General features: G+C 42.0%; 1 protein-coding gene across 1 annotated transcript in view; it reads right to left on the reverse strand.

The window, feature by feature from the left end:
* The window catches only part of MAD1L1 (mitotic arrest deficient 1 like 1), a 380536-nt gene that overhangs the window by 216646 nt on the left and 139213 nt on the right, over nucleotides 1-24677 (reverse strand). Inside the window, exon 12 of the mRNA XM_055805552.1 lies at nucleotides 3545-3685. Coding sequence (XP_055661527.1) covers nucleotides 3545-3685 — 141 coding nt within the window. The remainder of the gene's footprint in view (nucleotides 1-3544; nucleotides 3686-24677) is intronic.

The raw sequence follows: 24677 nt of genomic DNA on the forward strand, positions 1-24677 counted from the left end.
CTGGGACAGATAAAGCAGTAATTTTTGATCCCAGAACAGATTATGTGTTTGCATGTCCATGCATAAGAGATCCAGCTTTTCTCATCAGGGATGATGGGGGGGATTCATCAAATGAAGGGGATTTATAAAAAGTTCCCCATCAGCCTCTCTTTGCCTTTCAGTTCTCTGCCCTATCAGGCTCCGCTAGGACAAGCTCTTATGTAGCACCACTGCATCTCTGAAGTGATCTGGGATGAAAGCATCCTTCTGCATTCCAGTTTCTGGAAAGGTGCCTGTAACCAAGCAATGTCTGTGATGTGGATGCAGCAGTGCTCCCAGCAGCTGTCCTGCCCAGCAAGGGCTGGGGAAGAAGGGAGTCTGGCATGACCCAGTGCATCACCTAACTCCATCCTCCCAAAGTAACACTCACACACAACCCTCCAGGGCTTACACATACCTCTCTCATTCCCTGTGTTCTTTTAAATGGCTCCCCACCTCCATTTACACATCAAGCAAAGGACTTATCAGAGACCTCATCTCCCTAATGAGTTAAAAGTTGTTGCCTCAGCCCTAAATTCTTCCTAGTTCCACACAGTTTCCTCCTTGCTTCTACTGCGTTATCACTATCACTCTGTCTTCACCAGAGTGAAGCAGCACTGCTGCTGGAATGGATGGGAAAATCTCCATTTTCAGGGTAAGGAAAAATCCCTGTTAAAAACATCAGTTTTTCCTCTCTATGGTTTGTTCAGCGGTGGGGCTGCTGGTAACAGATTAGGGCAGTCAGAAGAAACAAGAAAAAAAAAGAAATATCAAAGGGTTCTCTGCTAGGGAGCACAGAAAGAGATTTTAGTAAATTAAGTACTCTACAGCAAAAAAAAAAAAACAACCCAAACCAAACAAACAAAAAAAACTGTGATAAAAGAAGTCAGGCAGGAGAGACATGGTGCATGGTGTGAATTTTAAGGTTTGTGAACAAAGCTGAAAGGTAGAAACAACAAAATACAATGCAAGAGGATGCAATTGCCTTACAGGTTTCAAGGACTTTTTTAAACTGAAGATGCTCCTGGACCACAGTGATACCTGCAGCCTCCCCAGCAGGGATGCAGCGCCTGGGGACTGTGCAAGGGCTGCTCCTGTACACAGCGTCCCGGTGTGTGCTGAGCTGCCAGAAGCACTCCTCTGCGGGCATAACTGGGGTTACCTAGGGTGGTATATCCCCTGTTAACTAGTGATCTTGTTTTCCACACTGTAGCAAAAAGTAAGAGCATCAGCCAGGCCTTTGCAGCTCAGATCCATCACTCGCTCTTTGCTGCCTCCCCAGACCTCTACATGGATCTCATCAGAACAGCTGGGCATGTTGTCGCTTTGCTGCCACGTGCACGATGCTCACGGATGCGCTCTTCTCGTTCCCCTGTGCTTCTCTACAAGCTGATTGTGTGCTGCCCTCCCAAGCCCATCCACACCAGGGGCTCCCGGGATGCCCCCACCCTTCTGCCACACTGACCTCAACGTGCTGAAGTTCCCTTTCTCCTTCCCTCCCCACCCCGCTCCGGAGCCTGTTTCTCCCACACCTCAGAAACAACTGAGGCTCCAAGGTGCCTCATTCCAGCTGTCTCCTCCGTTTGTGAGATGAGTCATGCAGGTGTCAACATTTCTAAAATTTGTACAGAGGCTCAGCAGAGCTGGGAGGGTGCAGAGCATTATGTTAGAAGTTATTAATAGCTGCTATCGACCAGTTCTTTGATCTACAGGCAGTTGATTACAGCTGCTGCTCTGGATGATGAGGCACCAGGAGTCCTGCCTGTACCTCAACTTCCCTTTTCCAGTTTCCAGATTTTTACTAGACCAAAAAACTTTCCCCAAAAATTTCAAAATAGATGGGATTCAGCAGCCACCACTGCAGTCAGAAAGACAAACACAATCAAGCGAAGCATAAAATTTTACTTTACAAGGGGAATATCAGGTCTTTGAATCCTGCTTCTAGCAAAGTCTTTGAAAGGCTTAAAGGTTGACATCACACACAACAAAGCTCCAGAGAACACAGCTCCTTTCTGAAATTTTCCATGTAGCCCTTAATCTATAGCCATGGAAAAAAAAAACGTAGAATTTGTTCCCTATAAATAAAGGGGCGTAGCAATTGGTTCCCACACTCTTTCATGCTTTCACTTGATGAAGGAAACGTCTTTCACTGTTGCCCAAAGATAGCATGAACATCTGACCCATTCAGGGAAACGATTCCAGAAATCTCCCTCCAGCAACCTAGAGCCACTGTTGGAAACAACTAAGAAAACAGAATAAAAGAGTCACCTATCACTTTATGCCGGCAGCATCTAATCCTGTTCTGTCTGGTGGTAAGCAGTATGGTGATCAAAAGACAACACGAGAGAAACATTCTGAGACAAGACAAACTCAGGCAAATTTCCATTTTATCTGAGGTTACCAGCTAACATCTCCATCAGCTTGCCCAAAACTTTGCAGAATTCCTTTTCTGAGAAACAGGATGATACTAATCTGTACCACACTATACTGCTCCGCTCACTAAGGATTTAAAGGTCACTGGAGCCAGTATTGCCTGACTGAAGACCCCACCCACCAACACAAGAAAAGAGCATTTTTAAGGATGCCAGAAGCAACAAAGAGAGTTATGTTCAGTGGGACAACCCACTCTATGCCTTCAACATGAACCTAAGGAGCATCACTTCCTACAAGTTTTACTCCATTTGAATTCTGTCGTGTATAAATCTATAGAATGGTGGAACTAGACATGCAGAAAGAAAAATTCCCATACTTATGACTATTGCAAAGCCTATGTAATAGAACTGCCAACCTTTAAGATCACAGACATATTCCAAATATTTCAGCTCCTGACCATAAAGCCCACTCCATTATGACAAAGTACAACAGAGAAGAGGGGCAAATGCATGTTCACATTTACCTTGTTACATTTCACATTACAAAAAGAGAACTAAAAGGAGTATCAGAATTCCTTCAAGAAATAGCTCTGTCTTTGGAAGGAATGTTTTTTCTTAGAGAAAACCTAGTAAAAAGCATTCAATAGAGTTACTGGTATTCTGGAGTTTTCAGGCCCAATGCCAAGATGAGAAGAATTAACATCAGACACTCACTTCACTTCTTCAGCCCTTAAGAGTAAAGCTCTACAAGCACACACTCACTCACGCTGCGTATTGAAGAGCCCTGCTACACGTGTGATCCAGTGAATCACTTCGAGCAGACCACAGAGAAGACACCACACCTGCTACACTTCATTACCCCTTGACTTTCCCCGATATACAACCCTTTAACCCGCAGGAACTAGTTGCCACTCCAGCCACGCAGCACAGCTGGGCTTAGCACAAAGCACGCTCACCACCACCCAGAGATCCTTCCTGGCTTCTGCCAGCTTCAGATGCAGAATAACAACTCGTAGGTCTTATTGATCCTGGAATTCTGAAGTCTGAATTTTGCAAATCTCTCTTTTGTGAGGGCAGATCACATCACTAGGCAATTCAATCTTACAGATCTCAACTACTTCACCCCTGGGTGAACCATAGTGCTTCTTCATTACCTCCAGCTCGGTGTTATGAGCATGCAGCTTCTGGACCATCTCCTCAGCCTCACGCATACGCCGGTTCAGCTGGGGCGAGTGCTCCGAAGGGGTCAGCTCGCTGTCATACGATTCCAGGATTGCTCGCATCCCATCACGCTCCTGTCAGGAAGAACAGCAAACACCTTTAGGGATAAAGCCCCTAACCTCACTCCAAGGAAAGGGTTCCCAGAACAATATTCTACATTTTTGCCTACTGTTCTTTTACACAGCAATGAAACTCTGATGGATATACGCTCATCATCTTCATATCGGCATCAGGCCACAGATGAAACACACAGTTCTAACAAAATAAATGTTGCTGCGCTGAAAACCGAAAAATTAGACTGTCATGTGCTTATAGAAGCACATATCCCTTGCAGGAAAGCAACATGAGTACACTCTTAACAAGCAGATGGCAACTGAAAACAGAGCCTGCCTTCTTTTTTGGAGACACTATTCTAATTCAACATGGCTGAATGGGTTCCTTCAGCAACATATTTAGTGTAGTACTTGACATTTTTCCTGCCAAAGAGTTCCAGCAATGAATGAACAGAATTGTCACAACAGAAACAAAACAGATTTGACAACGAACAAAGTGGCTGAGAGCAAATACCCTCTAAATTTATGTGACTTAAACTCGTTGAACGCTGCAAAACTCAGTGTTTAAATAAATATTTTTTCAGAGGTTAGTATCTCACAGACAATGTGTTTGGCTCACTTTGCTACTTGCTGGCAATTATAACCACGTGTTTGCAGAGAAAAACAAAAAGAAGGATCCCTCTCCCCTCTGTGAGCACTTGCACTCCCCAAGTATAAAGCTAAAGGTAAAACTTTGGGGGGCGCTCCTGGTTGGAGTATTTCCTAATGCATTCCCAACTTCAGATAGCACCTAACACCCACCTCCGAGGCATTGATGGAGAAGAAGAATGGGGACAAAAGGCTGAGAACTTCAAAAAGTCAGGTGTATTTTAAGGAGATTACCACTTACAGTGCCACATGCATACAGGGATTAGCCAGCTGACGAAGTATTTTATTCTTTGACTGCATGGAAGAGCCTTGATGTTTGTGAGGCTACAGAACAGGGTCAAAAAAGGCCCCTGGCATAAATCCAAAGAGCAAAAACTCTGAGGAAGTCTGACAGTGCAGCCTCCCTTCCACTGCTGAAGTTTGCCATCTCACCCTGTTACAGAAATGCACAAGCGCCCTGAGCAAAGCAGTTCTCTCGTGTGAATTCTGCCACCACACACATGCAAAATATTATTATAAGACCACTCAGTTTTATAGCTGTGCAGTTCACATCCAGACCAGGCCACTGCCGTTACACTGAACCTGGAGCACTTCACAAACCCACCTTGGCCACACTGAAATGCTTCGCTAGGATTCTGCTCTTCTGGGGAAATCAGGAATTGCCAGGGTACAAAAAAAAGGTCCTTTTCCCCCCACCCCCGAACGAAAAAGGCTGTATTTCAGACAGCAATGGTGATGCTAACTGCTCAGCTGAGCAAGCCCATCTACAAAGACTACTGACCTCCTTCAAAATCTAAAGGTCAAAGACCGAACACGGATAGCAAGTGCACGTGTGGGAAAGGGAAGGAACATTCAAATTTGAGTTGTGAAAATAAGACTAGGGGCACTGCCAGAGGTACAGCATGTGTTCAGAACATGTTGTGGACTGAAAGGTCAATCAAGATGCTTGGGTTGGTCAGCAGGTAAAAGGATCCCAAGACCAAAGGACAGCCTAGGGCTACAGGAACTGAGTTAACAAAATAATAAAGAAAAACAGGTTTTAACATAAACAGGTCTGGAAGCTACTACTAGCTCCTTGCTCAGTCCTGACGGAAGAGAAACATTCTTCCAAGGAAAGCACAGTTTTGCCATAGTTTAGAAAGAATTACCATCTGGCAGACATATGAAAGGAAGCACTTCCATGTTACTGCAGAAGAAGAAAACCCAAAACCAGCTACACCATGCCTGCCTTGTAATGAACTTCTTTAGCAGAAAGGCAGCAGTACAGGATCGGTCCATCCTCCTCCTCCCTCACACACATCACCCCATTTGCCCAGTGCATTCTCCATAAGGCAAACTACTATTGCTCAGGAGATGATTTTCATTCCCTGTTTATTGCAGAATCATTGTCCAGAGCACAGAAGAGAATTTAATGACAGTGTTTAGCAAAGGTATTGGTTTGATCCTTCTATGTTGCTGCAATTACAGCACCCTCTCTCTTTCTCTGTGCTCCTAGCTGCTCCGCTATCCTAATTTTCTGCTAAGCATCTTTCATCGACGTGATAATTTAACACTGTAATGTTCTTGCCATTACAGCAGGGCAGTCCCAAAATCCTTAGCATTTTTTCAAAAGCAAACAGGACCCCTGGCAATTCCCATCACACTCGGCTTCCAATTAACTGCTGAATATTAGGTCATCTGAGTCATCCCCAGGAAGATCCTAGCAGTTCCCTGAGCTGCTCAGCTGCAAGGAGGACAAGCTTCTGCTTTCATGTTAGGATGGGAAAACTGCATGGGAGCAGGACATCCCTACCGGCCGTCCTTCCCCTAAAATCAACCACCGAGCTTGCCCTTCAAAGCCTTTCTCTTAAAGGAAGAGTAAAAGTCTCAAGAAAAAAACATGCACGGTAAACACAGCACAAGCTGTATTGGGGGGAAAAAAGGTGCTGAAAAGCTGAAATAAAGGGTGGTACAATTAAACACTTCATCCTGGAGTTTAGCTTTCCTCTTTAATTATTTCTAAATATTAATACTGTAATGAAATCAATTCTCAGCTTCCAACAAGTGGTCCCCAGCTCCATTTTTTAAGTTTCTCCCCATCAAGAGCACTTACTGAAAGCTTTTCCCCTCCCTCCTAAAGATCTTGTTAGTTTGGCAGGAAATAGAAGTTCTTGTTGAGAAGTCCTCTGTCTAAAAAGATTCTCTAAAACATAATCCTGATTTAGTAACTGCTGCAATATCTCCTCATCCCACATGCCCCATCGTAAGCCTCCCCAGGGACTTTCAGGTGCCCTTTCCAACATTTTTCCAACACCTCTGCTTTCTATCAGAAGAGTATTTATCAGAATTACTAAAAAGCAGTTTCTCTGGGAATTTCCAAAGTTTTCCCAGCGCAGGGCATCTCTGCTTACTCACCATGGACCACACACTGGCACATTTCCAGGTGCTCTTTACCTTGACCAGTTTCAAATCAACAGCAGAACAGAAACGCATCTTACTCTAAACATGCCCTAAAAACAGAATAATTGGGTTTTATGTTCTTTATAAACCTAGGAAATTAATGCCCTACAGCAAACTCCAGTGCTGCAGCTTGCAGCTGTGTTTGAGGAGATGTAAGTTTGAAAAAGAGGAAGGATAGTGATTTTTTCAAAGGTTGAACAGTTTCCCTTCCTTCTGCCAGCAACAACCAATTCACCAAAAAAACGTGCCTCCTACTATTGCTTAAATAACTAAAAAGAAAATGTTTTATAATCTTAACTAAAAGAAAGCTTCTTTCCAGTCCTCCCACCAGCTCCTCTATTCCCTCTATGTAAAGCCAAAATTTGACCCAGCTGGGGAGTAGCTTGAAGCTACAGGAAAGTCTCTTTCCCCAGCATTCACACACCAGAGGGCTACCAGAGCGGGTCAGAAACAGCAGTAACATAAGCGACTTTGGGGTTAATTTTAGGGAAAGAACTGAGAACTGTTCACATAAGCATCATCATCACCCTCCCCACCGAGGTCCCCCAGGACACTGGAGCAGTGCTGCTGCATATCTCCAAGGGCAGCCACAGCTTCAAATATCTGCACACTGAGGAGTATGACAGTGACTCCCAGCTGTGTATTGGAAGCAACTGAAGAGTAAAATGCAGCCAAAAAAATCTTTTTTTCAAAGTCATCTGACCTTATATACATACATTCAAACTCAGGCCCTATTCCTGTTGATGTTCATTAGCCCCTCCTCAAACATACATACACACAATTCACCGCAGACTTTCTAATTAGTTGAAGAAAAGAAAAATCAATAGGAAAGAAATTAAAGTTACAAATCTCACTGAAGTCAGTCACACACCCAGGGAAAATTTGTTCCTGGGGTAAAGTTTATCTAGTGTCATAATTTTATTGAAATCCTATATCTTCCTATTGACTTTTATCGTTTCGAGCTGGATGCCAGTGTTATCATTATTAGAGTCTCAGTGTTGCTTGCAGGCCCGAGGTTTGGGGGTTTGGTTTTTTTCCCTTTTATAAACAAGCTGTAATTGTCTGGTTTATTGATCAATAAATCTTTCAACTGCCTCTCTTTATCCGGCTTCTGTTCTGGTAAGTCTCCTGCACCATTCTCTGAAAGAAAATATAGGGTTGTTGTTTTTTAAAGAACAGATTGTTTTGTCATTAGCAATGAAAGAGCAGGAATTGTGCTGGTCGGTTCCGATAATGGCTTTTTAATGACAGTTGCTAGTAACAGTAAAATCTGCTTTATTTCCACATGAGTGAACTTCCACTATTAATCCACAACCCAAATGCACAGCTCTCTCACTTGCTCTCTCACTTCTGCATGGGTTAGAGCCTGGCAGAGACTGACTTTGTAAAGTGGAATCATAATGATATTTCCCACTCGGCGCTTTTTTGATGGTACAGAAATATTCCTGTTCCTAGCGTTACATGAGCTTTTTGTTTAATTAATGATAATTTTTGGAGAATGTTAATAGACTGCTTCATTATAGGAAATCAGTGGCAAGATTTCCCCCTCCTCTTCCTCTCCAGACTCCGAACTCCAAATTAGTTGTAATAAGAGAAAATTTCGAGACTGAAGATACGGAGTTTCAACATCAAACAGATGCTATTTGCAATCAGGTATAATTTAGCTAACTATTCCCTGTAAAAACACAAATAAAAGAGAAAGATGACTGTGTAAGAGAGGTCTATGCTTTCTTGATCTGAGCTGTACAAATACACACATAGAAAAAGCGGGGTAGTAACTCTGCCTTGACCAGATGTTTAACATTAGTAAAACTAGCAGCATGAGGTGTGGGAACATAAGCCAAAATATGGGCAGAAATAACTGAAGAATACTTCAATATATTAGAGCATGTCAGGACCTATTGAAAAAATATATCCTTAGGGTAGATGAAAACTTAGTTACGATAATTTCTGGTCCATGAGCAACCACCTTTGATGAACTCATAAATGGCAGGACAGGCCCTGAAAACAGGACAGAGGAACAGACCCAACCTTGTAAAAGAAGGATAAATGAGAAAATACAATTATAAATCTTGCAATTATAAATCACTTCAACATTTCGGTATCTCATAAAATACTTGAAGAAAACATTAACAATTAAATTGCAAACAGCTAGAAAAGAATTAGGGAGAAGAAACAATCAACTGAGCCTTAATATGATTAATATCAAACCACTCTAATTTCCTTCTTTGACAGGTAACCTGTCTACTGAATAAAGGCAAGCAATAAATGTTATAAATCTCAACTTCAGTGATGTCTTTATCAAAGAGGAGGATTACAACTCAACTTCTCTGTAATTCAGAGAAATGAATTTGTATCAAGGTGCTGAAACACATGAAAGCAAAGCACAGAGCCCTGCATGCTGTGTGGCAACACAGACACGAGGTACCGTTAATAGGCTGCAGCATCATTTAGCATCTGCCCCTTCCCCAAGCTGCCCGTTTGCCCCCAGCTCACAGGAGATACGTGTATCACGCTTCAAGCTTGTCGGGATACAGGCAGCTGCTTTACACACCATGGAGAAGCACTGGCTGGGGAACATGCATGGGGCTACTGACAGTGAACAGGTTCTGCCCCAATTTGATGGCTGGAGGAATTGATAAGGATATAAGCCTTACTTTCTAATTTGTCTTCTCTCTTCAAAGATGTATGTTCACATCCCACTGCCTTACAGAAAAAGGGGGGGGAGTAAAAACACAGTGACAGCAAGACCGAAGAAACAGGGGGCTGAAGGCAGGGCACTGGCTAAAGGCACATTTGGTCAGACTTTGCTATTACAGGAATGTATCTAAGGGAGCTACATCCCCTCAGCTCCTGACACCCTTGGAGCACTGCTAACAAGAGCTAATCAACTCTTCCAGAACAGACAAAAAACCCCAAGAGTTCTATGCCAAACAAAACCAGAAAAAATTAAATTACTAGAAACTCTTCAAATCCTCCTTGTCTACAGCAGCATCTACCAGAAGGCAAATTGTTCCCCTTTCTCTTACCACCCTTAACTTCCATACTAATCATCTTCAAACCAAAATTTTCTATTCTCAAACCTCCAAACCACTTCCTTCTCAGCTACAGCCATTTCCCAACATTTATCTCTGTGGTTGACCTATTTTCACATTACTTTGCAAATTAGAACTGACTGCAGACACATATGTATATACACACCATTGACTTTCTACTCAAGACCTCAATTAAAACAGCATTTACAAAAAAAACTGTTAACTCCATAAAAATAAAAACATCCAGCACATTTCACTACCCTTGCACTGAGAAGAACATTAGGAAATGGATTTTCAAAATATCCTTACCTCTCAAATGTGACTTTCGATAAATCAAACCTCTGCTTGCATTTTTGCCCCTCAAGCCAATATAAGGCTCTTGCAGGAGTCTAAAGATGGATGTAACCTATAAAGAAGCCCTTCAGATGTATTGTGCCCTACAACCAGGGCTTCTCCAACAAAAATAAAAATTCTTTCTTTATAAGTCCAAGACCTGAATAGGTGGGAAAGAGGTCAGAAGGACTGATGTACTCTGTAACCACAAGCACAGCAAACCAGGAATTAAGCATCCCTCTCTGTCCCACCATCTCTCTGTAACTGATGGGTTTCATCACTTTTTGTGATACTCTCATAACAGCCATTTTCTTGCCACAAAAGGTAGCATATCATTAATGTTGAACACCAACTTTGCACCCAAGGTTGGAAGTCTGGAGAAAGCAGCCACCATGGGAAACTGTGGTGAGAAGAGGACGCAACCAGGCAGAGAGCTTGCAAAAGATGATCAAAGGCTAATTTAGGTGCCAGAACAAGACATTCAGAGAGATTCTTAGCTTCCCAACCATAATTTCTTAAATTCTGGAGACTCTGCAATCTGATTGCTCTTTTGGCAAACAGTCAGCAGGCAACTTTAAATGTACACCTACAAATTCCGGTGTATCTTATATGCTCTTATATTCCTTAAGTTTTTCCTCCAGAATTACAGTTCTTCCTTTCTAGCTCTTGTCCCTCACCTCCAATACTTCTCTGGAGAGGGCTCAGCTTGCCTTATATCCTGGCAATGGACCAGAGCAAATAAATCCACTGTAACTCTTTTAATCTGTCTCTTGATAAATCCCCTGCTTATTATCTTCTGGAAAATTGTGCATGGTCTCTAAAACCCTCATTTTGCTTATAGCACATACATATGCCAGCTGACAAGCAATCACACCACTGACACTGCAACAAACTAAATATCATTTGACTAAAATACCCCTGGGGTCCCCTTGCTTCACAGAGAGTTTAACATGTTCAGTTATGTTTCCCAGCCTCCTGCTGCCATGAAATAATTTTATGATTTTTCTTCATTTAACTCCCATCTACTGGAACACTCACCACTGCCTATCTAGCACAAGCTTGCTTTTCTATCTCAGTGTATTTCTCATCTCTTGATTAAAAAAACCTCCCCTTCTTTCTACCACTTCTCTTAGCCCTGCTGCTCAAGCAGTAGCAATCTTCCACAAGTGTGAAGCTGCTTTATTCACCTGCCTCAGCACAGGGCCACTCTCTATCTGACACCAGTATCTGATGCCGTGTGCACGGTTCACATTTGGAAAACGGTCATTTCTTTAAAAAAAATTTAATACCATGAATTCTTCAACCTAGCCACTAGATTACCATTGCTGGCAGAGGGAAGGCATGGAACTGACAAGGAAATGCATTCATCCTTACTTACTGGCAATATAAAACTAATATTTTATTCACCTATTTAAAAAAAAAAAAAAGAAAGAAAAAAAAGAAAAAAATCTTATTCAACCCTGAAAAGAAAGGTTTTGTGAGAGTGCATCAGATTCTTCTATTCTGCCAGTGTCTACAGCACATAAAAATTCAGACCTATGTTCATTCCTTACCCTCAGATTTCTTTTTCCTCCTGCCTACTAAGTATCCCAGATATTGGCCTCTAAATCTCTTAACAGCCAGTTTCCTGCAGTTCTAGATGCTTAAATATCATTAACATTGGAGAAAAGTAAACTGAACTGTGCTCTAAGCCGGTGTGGTTATCTCTGCAAAAATAAAGCAGGAGGAACTGCACCACTGCCTGGGCTCTGTTCCTAGGGATTCAGGTTACAACAACCGAAGCAGGAGGACAAATCTCTCGCATCAGATTTTGAGAGGACAAAAAAATCACAGACCTGAGTTCATCCGATGAGCTCAACACAGCACATTCCATTGAACGTAAAAAGTAATTTCTTGGTCCCCTTACAATGTGTCAACAACTGTAGGAATATGGCAGCTGTGGTTTTTTGAAAATGGCAAAGAAAAAGGGCTTTTGGTTAGCGCTTCAGAATATACATCACCTGACTGCTTTATTAAAAAATTGTAGTAATTTTCCATATTTTACTTAATTCATAAAACATTCCCTCTACTACCTCCAGGGTATAAAAGATCAGCAACTTCAACAAGAGTTTCAAAAATCAGACACCAGGTTATCTCCTAGGTCACCCCTAGCACATCTGCATTATCTTTACAGGATTCTCCTGGGCAGAGGGGACACAGGTTCTTGCCCTCACAGCCCAGCAACACCTCCTTAGGAAGGGACACGGTGCAGAGAGGATTGAGCAGTCTGGCTGCTACAACAGAACTTCCTCAGGCAATGAGCTGAGTAACACACGTGAAGCCTGCAGACACCCACAGCACCTACAGGACAAAACTCCACGTCACGTCAGACCAAAGTCGCAAGCCACAGGGCTGAACGCGTCTATACAAAGAGCCTTTCTGCTCACTATACGTTGGGGTTAAAATGTTTTCACTTATCCACAGCTGTTGGAAACTCCCTTCAATTACTGGCCCATAACTACTAGGGAACTGTCCAGGAGCCCACAGTATTCGTAGATCCACCCTGATGCAGAATACAGAGGGGTAAAAAAAACCCAAACAGCCCACATGTACAGTACCACATCCAGTGCCTGCCCAGCCCCGACGCTTAAGTTGTTGACCAAAAGCCATAGAGCATTTTGGTAAGCACAGGAGGTACAGCATGCAACTTCCATACAACGTAAGCCATTTATAAGGCAAAAGAATAAACATATTCTTGCTGAAATTGTAATAACTATAAAGGGTCATTTCTCACCCAAGCTGTGCTCCCAACAGTAAGACTGGGCTAGCTTAAGGGACAGCTTATTTAACCACAGCCAACGATTTATCTAGGGCAAAACAATAACAAGCCATTATTTTTAACTAAAATGCTATGATTCAGTCTGATATGGTCAAAATACTAATTTCACATTACACAACACATGTTTCACATTACCCACATGATGTGGGTCACATGTTTTAACTTGTACCCTTTGAAAATATGGATGAACAATCATTTTAACACTTTGTATATATAAGCCAACTAAAAAGGTTAAAAACATAGACCAGGCAACCAAGTAACACCACCTCTTCAGCTTTTTTAAGATCAGCTTATTCTCTCCACCCAGAGCACAGTTCAGAAAACACCCACAGAAATGTCTCATTAGCTTAATCAGGAGCTACCTTCAGGGTCACTCTCAGGAAGCAAACACCACCAAGCCTGGCTACTCCTTAACCCTGTGAGCTGCACTTCTGGAAAGAGTTTTCTCCATCTAAAAAAGCAAACGTGCCACCTTGGTGCTCTGGACTGCAGCTTCTTGAGCAGAGGTTTGTCATACGCCAGCACCCTAATCCCTTGTAAACATCAGTGCAGGCTGGTGTAGAAGATCATGAACCACCCCTCTGTGCCTGGGATCCCACCCCTCTAGAGACCCAGAGAGGACAAAGAATAAAATCAGATGCTTAAGAACCAGCCACAAGGACCACATCAGGCAGGTACAAGGTTATGGCACTTTACCACCATTCCAGTTGCACCCTCACCTTGGGCTTCCCAGCTCCAAAAAAAAGCCATTTAATGAACACTTTTGAAAACAAGCTCTCACTGACAACTCCTCCGGATATTTTTATTGATCATATAAATATCCAGTCTCTTTCTGAACCCTGATAAATTTCTGACCTTGCCAGTTTTCTGACGGAAATGAATCCCATTGCTTGAAAATGTATTTTCTTTTATCAGTTTTTAATTTGCCATCTTTCAGCTTCATTGAACACCTTTGTTCTTGCACTGCACAGACAGGGAAAACAACAGCTCCCAAACAAGTTCTCTAAAGCCATTCATTCATTAGACTCTGCACTTTCAACTTGTCACCTCCCATTCAACTACTTTTTAAGGTAAACAAATCCAACCTTTTATTTTCTAGCATAACTGCTTTCCCAGTCACTCACAGTCTCATCACCTGTTTCTGACTGCTGCTCTCATTCTGCAGCATCCTTAGCTGAAGTAGGTTGATGAGGAATGAAGCAAAAGAGTGAAGATGCACCTGCGAGTCACTGGTCCCTTCCCCACCTCTCTCCGTGAGCAACAGGTACACTCTCACCCAGCTCCTGGCTGGCTAAATTGATCCTAACATGATCCTAACACCTGCTGCTCATCAAACTCTTTCACACACAGGTTACTCACAGACCCACTCCACCAGCACCTCCCCACAGGCAAGGACCCGCTGACTGCGCTCAGTGCCAACTGCACAGGTTGGCAAACACCTACTGCTCACCAACTTCAGAGAAGTTAGAAAAAGAACCATTAGAGAAGCAGGACAAGATGCTCTCCCAAAAGCTGCTGAGCCAGGGGATGGCAAAAGTCCAGTGATTTGCAGTTTGGGAACATGACAGGCAGCAACCTCCCCAGTCACACGTGGCAGAGAATAGAAGAGAATGGATGTCTACACTTAAGAAAGGGCCTCCAGCCCTGTGACAACAGCACATGGATACTGATTCCTTCAAATTTTAAAGATTTCAGAACTGATAATATTACCTTAAAATAGACTACAAATTAGTACACCTAATATTAATATTAGCTGCCACTCAGCGAACACCTTCCTTTTACAGTGTCACCAGACTGCTGATTAATTCACGTAGACAAAATGACATTCCTTTGTTTGTTCTTCCTCCATTGCCTCTGCAATATTAAATCAACAAAATCTTTCCTCAAAACTGCACTGACATCAAGAATGTTATGCTCAAACCATTAGACAAAACATGAGGCACTGAAGTCATGCTTCATTAAAAACAAGTGGAAAAATCAGTTTACCAGAAGAAAAACATTATTTAGGAAATGTATTCATTACATACATCTGAAAGAGAATGATGATTAAATGTATAAGACCAAAACATTGCTCAGTCTTTTAATTAGTATTTGGCCACAAAATTATGTACACTCCTGTTTATTTACATTTTGTTTTCAACAAACCCACACAGCAATAAAGAGCAGAACCACAATATTAAAAAACCTACTTTGTTGCAAACTAAAACCGTTGGTTTGCTTTCATAGTAATGAACTGCCAGGTACTAGATGACAAAATGCAGAATCAGCTTTTCTATTTCTGGGCACAACTTCATCAAAGTGAATAGAACATGGTACAATCACAGAGATGACTGTCAAAAGAAAAGACACAGTAACAGAGGGAAGAAGTCTCTCCTTGCCACATAACATCATGGAAAAAGCTGGGAAATAGCAGACAGTTAGTGATGAAGATGAACCCCCACTTCCATATTGCAACACACCCACAATGCAGAACCTTCTGTATAACTTGTAGGCACTCAAGTTGAAATTTAGCCTTCCCTGTGTTCTACATACCAGAGAAACAATCCAAAGGACACTCAATCCACTACCACCACAGGCAGAATTACAGAATTTTTAGTTTGCAATCAAGTCCTCAAGAAGATGAAAAGGTGAGAACAGACCCATTTATTTAAGCATACAATACCCATCACTAAATTTGTCCCATCTCTGGAAAAAAGTCCATTGTGATATGTCAGGAAATACTATAAGATCTATTTTTATTATTCTAAACTAAAAAAAAAAAAAAGTTTAAAATGAAGTCACATATCAATTGAGATATTTGGCTCCCCTGCTTCCATTTGTGAAATACCTTATATTTAATAAAATATCTTACAACAAACCTGGCCAGCACTCTCCTGATTTAGTACCTCTTTCACAAATACAGCTTTATCTTACCAACAAATGCTATATGAGATGATGCCAATTTTCAATATAGCCTATTCTCAGAAGCAAAGAGACTCAGACTTGCACAACAGTTGAGGTTTGAAAGCTGCTCTTTGTCTACAGCAACCTCTCCAGCTCTCCTGGATTCCCTTTCTCTCCAGGAGCATACTCCATGGGATTCTTCCAAGGAGGCTCATGAACAGATCATACTCCACTCTCCTGAAGTCTAGGACCGCGATGCTGCTATTTCCCTCGTTCTCTTCTCTCAGGAGTAATTTTACATTACTTGAACAGCATCCTTACCATCCACCTTGGGTTGTTCAAAAAAGCCTCCACAATCAACATAAAACCACTTGATACCACAAGCACAAAAAAGGTTGGTTTAGAGATGAAGGGAAGACAAAAGGTAACAAGAACAAATATTCAGCTAGAATTTATGACCCTTTCACAATCCCTCTCTTCAACTTATTCCAAAAAGCTGTTCCTATTTCACTTGCCAGTATTATTTTTCAGACTTGTCCCTATTATTTCACCTCAAATAACAATATACATGAGCTCTACCACATTAAAAGAAAGCATGAGTACCGTATTGCCTTTGTCAGTGCAGTCTTGAAGATGCTGTCCATGTTTACTAATTCACTAGGACTCTTCAGCTTACTGAGGGTAAGAACAGAAGCACCCAAAAAGCAGCAAGTTGTAAGTTTCTGCCTCTGTCTTGTGTACATCAAAGATGCTAAACACACACACAAACAAAATCAACGAACAAGGCTATGTAAAAGACTTCTTGTGCAAAACACCTGCCTCAAGTCCATGGAAGTAGTGCAAATTTTACAGCACATGTCAAATCTTTGCAAGTTTTCCCCTGAATCAAATTAGTGACTAATGAAACAGTTTATGATTAACACTCACTTAAGTCAAGAAGTAAATTGGGGGAAAAGCTGTTAGATGAACATGAGCAAATCAGATTTGCTCCAGATATACATAATGAAATGCGTATATGTGAAGAAAATACTATCACTGTATCTTCAGGAGTCTTCGATTTCTGAACACACTCTGTATTACATCATCACATAATATCCTCTAGTGAGATTTCTGAAACGTGACGCAGAAGGTACAAGCAGTTGATGTACCTGCAAAACAGACGCACCTTCTAATGTTCTACATACATGAAGTCTCACAAAGGCATGTATCTCACTGACCACAGGCACAGAGCTCTGACAGAGTGCTCCTTCAGAGAAATAATGACCCCATCCACCTCAGGCTCACTTGCTGAGACCATGCTGGCTCACAGGCTCTGCCATTTGGATTTCCCCCTTGGTCCAAGGCAGCAGGACACCGAGGAGCTACGGTCATGCAGGGACGAGAGAGCAAAGCACAGCCCATCAGTTCCGTCTGTACTCTGAGCTGCTGGAGCAGCGCCTTGGAAAAGTGAACAGAACAGAAAATATCTGCTAGAAATGATCTCCTAAGCCTCTAAGCACAATACTAGGCAAAAATTGATTGCTTTTTTCCTCTAGAGCAGTCTTTTACATATTCAAAGTTATGTTTCTTTGCCGCAGTATTCGCTAGTATAATTCTTCACTCTTTCCTCTTACTTTTTACCACTTCACTAGATGGTTAATAAATATCCATTTGTCTCCAGAAACGGAGAGGAACCGCTGTAGTATTTCTGACACAGTTATCCAGACCTGACTGGAAGGAGAGCCAGGAATGAATGAGTTGCGGATTAAGGACAAAAAAATCACTCTGTAATTGAAAACTCAGGGCCAGCCACCATGAAGTAAAATACAGGAGACTCACAGTGTGACACCAAAAATCAAAGCAGAGATGAAATGTCTGTGGTCTAACACTGGCTCAGGCCTCAAATTTTATTAATATTCTGTAACTGCATATCACACAGGTTACTCCATGTACCTAAATTTAACACCGATCCCTAGCAGCTTGGAATTTAAATACAAACATGGTACAAATTGAAACCCCCTCCTCATCAAGCCTGTGGTGTAGATTGTGTAATGACCTGTTTCTCCAGGGTACAGACAATGGCAAGTGTAATTGTATTTTGGTTTTGGATGTGTGGAAAAGGAAGAAAAAAAATAGTGTCAGATCAGCATGTTCAGCATGCATGGAGAAGGAAGACATGAAAAGAAAAACTGGCTTGAAAATGAGGGAGCTCTGAAGTTTTCATCTCAAAAGAAGAAAAAAAGCCTTTAAAAAATTTTTAAAAACTTCAGAGGAACACAGGCAAATAAAGGAATTAATCTCCAGCTGAAGTTTATGTGCTTCTAAAAGAATGTATACTCAAACATCTTTATCAACAGTTTAATACTACAAACAAAAAAGCCAGCAGCATAACAAATGAACATCTTAGAGAGAGCTTCTCCCTGCCTCCTCCTGTGGTACCAAAAGGCAAACAGCTGCGTACTTTCTGCATCACACGCACCATTCTCACACTGGCACACTAATGGGTTTTCTGACAAGGCAAACTCTAATATTAGATATCACCCTTATTAGCTCAGATCAGAGAGTATGCTGTTAAACCCTGCAGGTACCACGCTCCGCAGAGGTTGCTCGCTTTATTTCACAAATCATATGTAATTGCCTCTTTAATATCAGACACTGAATTGAGTCGAACACTATCAATCTTCTCTAAATTCAACATTCATGCACTTCAAACATATATATTTCATACTTAAAAAATACTTTTTACAACAAGAAGTACTTCAAAAGCTAAGAATTGAAGTTATTAGGCAATTTAACCCACTGATACAAACAGCAAAGAAAAAAAACAAAGACACTCCCTCCCATGCTCCAAACAGCAATTTCTTTTTCACCAGCTACATGAAGAAACAGGGGGTCTCCGAAGCGGTTTTAAACTCTTATGTTTGAATGAACAGTATGTGATTGATATGGCTGTTATTTGTAACACCATAGGAGCACGTCAGAAATAACTTTGTGTTATTTATAAGGGCTGTGCCTGTTTTGCACACCAGAGCAGCCTAAGGGGCGTGGCATCCCACAGCAAATGCCAGCTGCAAGGAAAGGTTTTCTTAGGCACGTAGGTGATCTTTGCTAGCCATTGCTGGAGGCTGGCAGAAACCATGGTGCTGGGGATGGGCACACACCCGTGCAGGCATCGCACACGTGGGGCTCAGCAAGTGCAAAGAGGTGAGAACCTCACAGGTGCAGTGGGAGATGGGAAAAAAATACGAGCTGGGCTTACTTCTGCAGTCAACGTTAAGATAATTCACATGGTCTCTACCGTGTCTGTTACCAGAACATTTTAAACAGCCGCGAGGCTGCTGACCAAGAAATGACAGCCTGTCTGTGCCGGGTGGTTAAAGCAATCATTAAGCACTTGCTCAGTGTGGACCTGGAGCTTGCTGAAAGGGGAGGACAGTTACTCATCACTAATGCTTACTTTCACGCCGCTCTCCTACTAAGCTTGCTAACAGTCTGGCATGCTAATGGATATTCAGGTGGGGTTTTTTTTCTTCTCATCTACAGATTTACCCACTATTTTAAAACCAATTTAATTACTGCTAAATCATCTCCAACAATGTATGCCAAGTCTAACCTTGAATTTCTTCAAGAGGTGTGATTTTTATCCCTGCTTTTTCACTTATTGTGTGAATAGCCAGTCGTATCCTGGGCTGCATCACCAGCAGCGTGGCCAGCAGGTCGCGGGAGGTGATTCTTCCCCTCTGCTCTGGTGAGACCCCCCTGCAGTGCTGCATCCAGCCTCTGGGGCCCTCGGCACAGAAAAAATATGGACCTGTTGGAGTGAACTCAGAGGAGGCCACAAGGATGCTCAGAGGGCTGGGGCACCTCTCCTATGGACACAGGCTGACAGAGTCGGGGCTGTTCAGCCTGGAGAAGAGCAGGCTCCGGGGGGACCTCACAGCAGCTTCCAGGGCCTGAAGGGGCCCACAGGAAAGCTGGGGAGGGGGTTTTGACATGGGCTTTTACTGCTAGGACAAGGGGGACAGCTTTAAGCTGAAAGAGGGAAGATTTAGATTAAATATCAGGAAGAAATTCTTTACTGTGAGGGTGGTGAGGCACTGGCCCAGGCTGCCCAGAGCAGCTGTGGGTGCCCCATCCCTGGCAGGGCTCAAGGCCAGGCTGGATGGGGCTGGGGGCACCCTGGGCTGGTGGGAGGTGTCCCTGCCCATGGCAGGGGGTTGGAACTCGATGCTTTTTAAGGTCCCTTCCAACCCAAACCCTTCTGTGATTCTATGGTAGTTGAACTGCATTTCACCAATTTGCTTTTCAAATGGAAAAGATTACTGGCAAGAGGTGCAAGTTCCATACTTCCCTGCTACTTACAGACGACATTAGTCTCTTCCTTGTTCATACGTACTGAATCAATGCTGTCTCCTGACACGTCAACTTTAAAAAGTAAATGCAATTGAAGTTTTTGCCATGCAGCTCACAAAGAAAGATATCTGCACGTTATAATTGATTCCTCTTCTGATCTCACCAGTTAACAAAAATAATTGAATTTGGTACCCTTTTTAACACATTCACATATTCCTTTACAGTTCCAAGTTGAACACACTTCCTGCTTTTGTCCTTGGTCTCATTTTCAAAAACCTTTATCTTTAGTTTGCTAATCTAGCACAAGCAATAGACTCTCCAGTCTGGGGAAAACTGAAGCAGAGACAATTAAGACAGGAGAGAAGCAGGAGGAAAAATGCAGAATAATATATGCAAAAGCAGATGTCTTATGAGGACACTGCTACATGTAACTTGTTCAAGTAATTCTTCCATTTAGCAATAGAGAAATGTAGGACTACTTTTAGGTTTTTATGCTGCACTTTTTAGCAGTCAATCTTAAAAGGAGCCTACTATGGAAGTTCAATGTTACCAACTCCATTTTCCAGAAGGGGAAACCAATGCCCTGCAAGATGAAGTGGTTGTGGTCATTCAGCAGCTTAGAAGAATGGGGCTAAAAAACAGACCTCTTTCAAGTCTTTGCCTGGGGATCTTCCCAGTGATTAGGTCATCTTATGTTAAAAAAAAAAAAAAAAAAAAAAAAAGGTGTTTATCAACTATACACCAGCTTATTTTAGGAAAGGACTACCACCACTGTGCAGCCACTTCTGAGATGCTGCCTTTCCTGAAGTCATGCAAGACAAAGTCAAAACCACAAAGAAACAGAAAAAGAAAATAGAGAAGTTAACAAGTATGAACATCCCCTAAGTGTTCCTGTTACACATGATCCAAATTCTTGACATGCCTAAGTCATGAAAGATGGAGGGAGATCTAATTTCTATTTTTACAGAAGAAATTATCAGTACTGCCAGAATCAACCAAAATACTGTTTTCAGTTCTAGGAATAAAAGAGGAAATACGCAGGTGCTGCTTTGTGACACTGCAAGGAGAATCATCCCTCTGGAGACAAAAATCAACAGTTGTACCTGTAACCACTATACTTTCTCCTGTCCCTTGTATGAGCAAAGGAACTCATACAAAGAAACAGCTCAGAAGCCAAAAAGCTGTTCACTTCTAGAGTTAACTTTCTGCTGATTTAGGTTCAGAAACCTCATTTTCAGACCTGTTCTAAGAAAAGAAAATGACTGGGAGCATTTAGGTTGGGAAGGGAAGAAGGGAAGAGAGACCCCTTCCACGGCAACATGTTGGATAGGCTTAGCTGTGCCCAAAACAGGCTGCTTGTCAAGCAGGAAAGCACAAGTTTTAGGTCACAGACCCAGAACTTAGTTCAGCAGCACAAAGCCAAAGACTTCCCTGTAATCTGCACTTCACGCAGAAGGAAAGAAGCCACTCCTGATCTCACAGCCATGCAAAAGCCATCCTTCAGCAAAACTGAACAGAGCTGCATTTGCACACTAACTTGTCGAGCTGCTGAATTTGTATGCAGCAACAGAACCATGTAAGGATCAAATAAAATTAATTCTGTCTAATAACAAATTAATTGTCCATGCCAACCTCTAATGTCTCCATCATCAAATGAATTTCCATGTTATTTACCACCACAACTTCCCACAAGGAAGGAGAAAGACAGCTGCTTAGATTAAAGAATGAAACAGAAGAGCCTCCTAGACAAAGGATCTTTTCATTTTCTAAATGATTGCTCTACTCCAAAACATCTTATGAGAAACGCTGTTATTTTTTTTAAGTCTTTTAACAAAACCAAGATGCAAACTGCTTGATTTGATGCTGTTACTTCATTGTCTCAGAACTGAATGCAACAACTTCTAGTGGTAAAAGAAAACACAGGCTCATGTAGAAATAATGTTCCCATTACATGAAAAATAAATTGTCAACAGACCTAAGAAACTATATTTTGACATTTATATTCTTTGAGGCATGGATCACTGTAGCCCTCACCTTATTTATTGACAACAGGAACATTTTTAAAAGGCATATAAGATGACAACAACAAAACCCACTTTACTGTAAAACTAAGCTATAAATTCTTTCAAAAGACCAGAACTGACACATGCTGCCAGATCCTCATCGCTTTTATTTTACAATCTTATTTTAATGCCCCTAAAGCATCCAAAAATCGTCCAGTCTGACCACACCAAAGAATACCTCACAAAACCATCATCTAACGATGTTTTTCTGGGAAATAAAAGAAAGCTTTCTCTAACAGCAATGTCAGTGCTCCATCCCACTTAAACAATCTACTTCTGTGCTTGAGGACTGCCTAGGCTTAGGGAACTAGCTTATAACAAAGAGATGATCCATTTAATCCTGAAGAAGTCCTGGGAAGAGAAAGGCAAAAAGGGAGAAGACAGCCTTCACAGAAGATTTGGAGAAACCTCAGGTCTTTGACCTGATTAGTCCAAAAATTCACTATTTTTTGTCAGGCAAACAGTAGTAAAAGATGCAAGAGACCTCTTAGTTAGACAGAAGTCAAAGTATTTTGTCACAAAACACACGACGCTTACTTGAATAGGGTTTTAAAAAGGTCATTTCTTGGACAGTTGTCATAGGATAAGCACCCTGTAGCATCTTTCAATTGTATTGGGTTATCTTCACTACAAAACAAACAGCAGGACTGTACACAGTGTTTGAACTTGTCAGACTTACAGCAGTCAAGAGTTCTCTAGGTTACGGAGTGGTCCTACCAAAATTCTGACCTGAACGTCCCTGTAGCCACAAAGGAGAGCAAAAACTTGTGCACAGCAAAACTACTGGTCATGACCTGGAAGAAATCTTACAAAAATGAGCACAATCTATCAAACGGGGATTTAATTTATCCTAGCTGTGATGTTTTTCTACACAGAGAAGATTAGGAGCAACCGATTCACTCTTCCAAAGCAGGAACAAAACAACTTTTAGTTAAGAAATAAAGCAGATGGCCCATGCAGATTAAAGAGTAGGTACACTGCAATGGTACAGCGCACTGCTGCGCGTAAATCCCACAGTAATTACAGCAGCAGCGTTATTTCACTAATGATGCTACGCCTGTGAACTGGGACAAATTAACAGAAAGACACACATGCTGGTGACTTGCAGCCCAAGGGAAGGTGAATATGATGGAGACACAGAGACTTACGAGAATCACAACAGATTAAATGTTGCAAGGTATAGGCAAGCAATATGCAGCCCCCTCAAAAAAGGAATACAGGAAAGGATGTGTTCCTCATCTGTCCTAGATTTGTATGAAAATTGATATTCTCCCAAGAGACTGTACAATGGATCTTTCTCCTCTCATTCGTATTTCAGCATCTTTACTGTTAGTCCACCTTCCTCTAACTTCTGTGAAGGCTGGAGATCAGAATCACTGTCACTGGGATATGTCCCCAGTCAGGTCAAACCAGCATTACCTGGTCCGTAAGCTACTTCGGTTCAAGTGTGAGCTTTCATAAAGCAAAACCGTATCAAACTATACCATCTACACTGACATTTCACTTCCAAACATCATGAACTAACAGAGCAGATAGTCCAGGGCCTTACATGCCTAAGAAACACCGCACAATTTTCCTCGCTCGCGAGCAGAACAGTGCTGTGATGTACAGCAGGGACCTCAGGGGTGTCCAGCACGTTACCAGCCCCCACGTGATGCAGCTCACACACAGCTCTGCACACTTGTCCACCCAAAGCGAAAGCGCAGCCTGGCCTCCGCTTTGTACCCTAGCAATGCCAGGGTGCTCCAGTTCAAAGTGTTATTAAATTCAAGTCAGAGAGCACGGTGTGAGAATGTGAGCCCAATTTAGGGGAAAAAAAAACAAAACAAGAAAGAGCCATTTGAAACAATACGATGAATCCTTGCTCAAACCAGTCCCTGATTTAAGTAAACAACACAACCTACACCTTATCTGAAGAGGTGTGGCAGCTGATATCCCATGCCAATAATTTCAGGCTGTTTAGCCTGTCGGTAGCAGCTTGTTTTCTTGGACCTCTGGGGATAGAGCTGCTGTTTGTAACGTGGCTTATTGGATGTTATTGATGCTGACTATTTCTGGGCTTCAAGATTTGGCAGGCAGTAAGAGTTTTCCTAGTCTGGACCAGTGGAGAGCAATTCAATATTATTTTGTACTTTGGATGATTTTAAGCTAATGAAGGTCCTATTCTTTTTTATAACTCCCCATGCAAATGTTAATTTTTAATAAACTTTGCCCAAGTAGGATTTAAAGCTTATCTCACAAGACATATTTAGAGCAGTGCCACGGTGAAGTAAATCTGGGGAAAAAAATACATACAGCTGAAAATAGGATATTTCTGCATGCTTGCTTCAAGGTCTACCAAGAGTTTTCTGCACAGACTGACTTGTTGTCAGACTAGGTGTTGCGCAGGAGTGGAATTATTAATTAACAGTCAAAACCTGTGCCTCCCAGGCATGCCGTGGATGAACTTCATTGTCACTGAG

The sequence above is a fragment of the Falco peregrinus genome, chromosome 5 (genome assembly GCF_023634155.1).
Source record: "Falco peregrinus isolate bFalPer1 chromosome 5, bFalPer1.pri, whole genome shotgun sequence".
Lineage (NCBI taxonomy): Eukaryota > Metazoa > Chordata > Aves > Falconiformes > Falconidae > Falco > Falco peregrinus.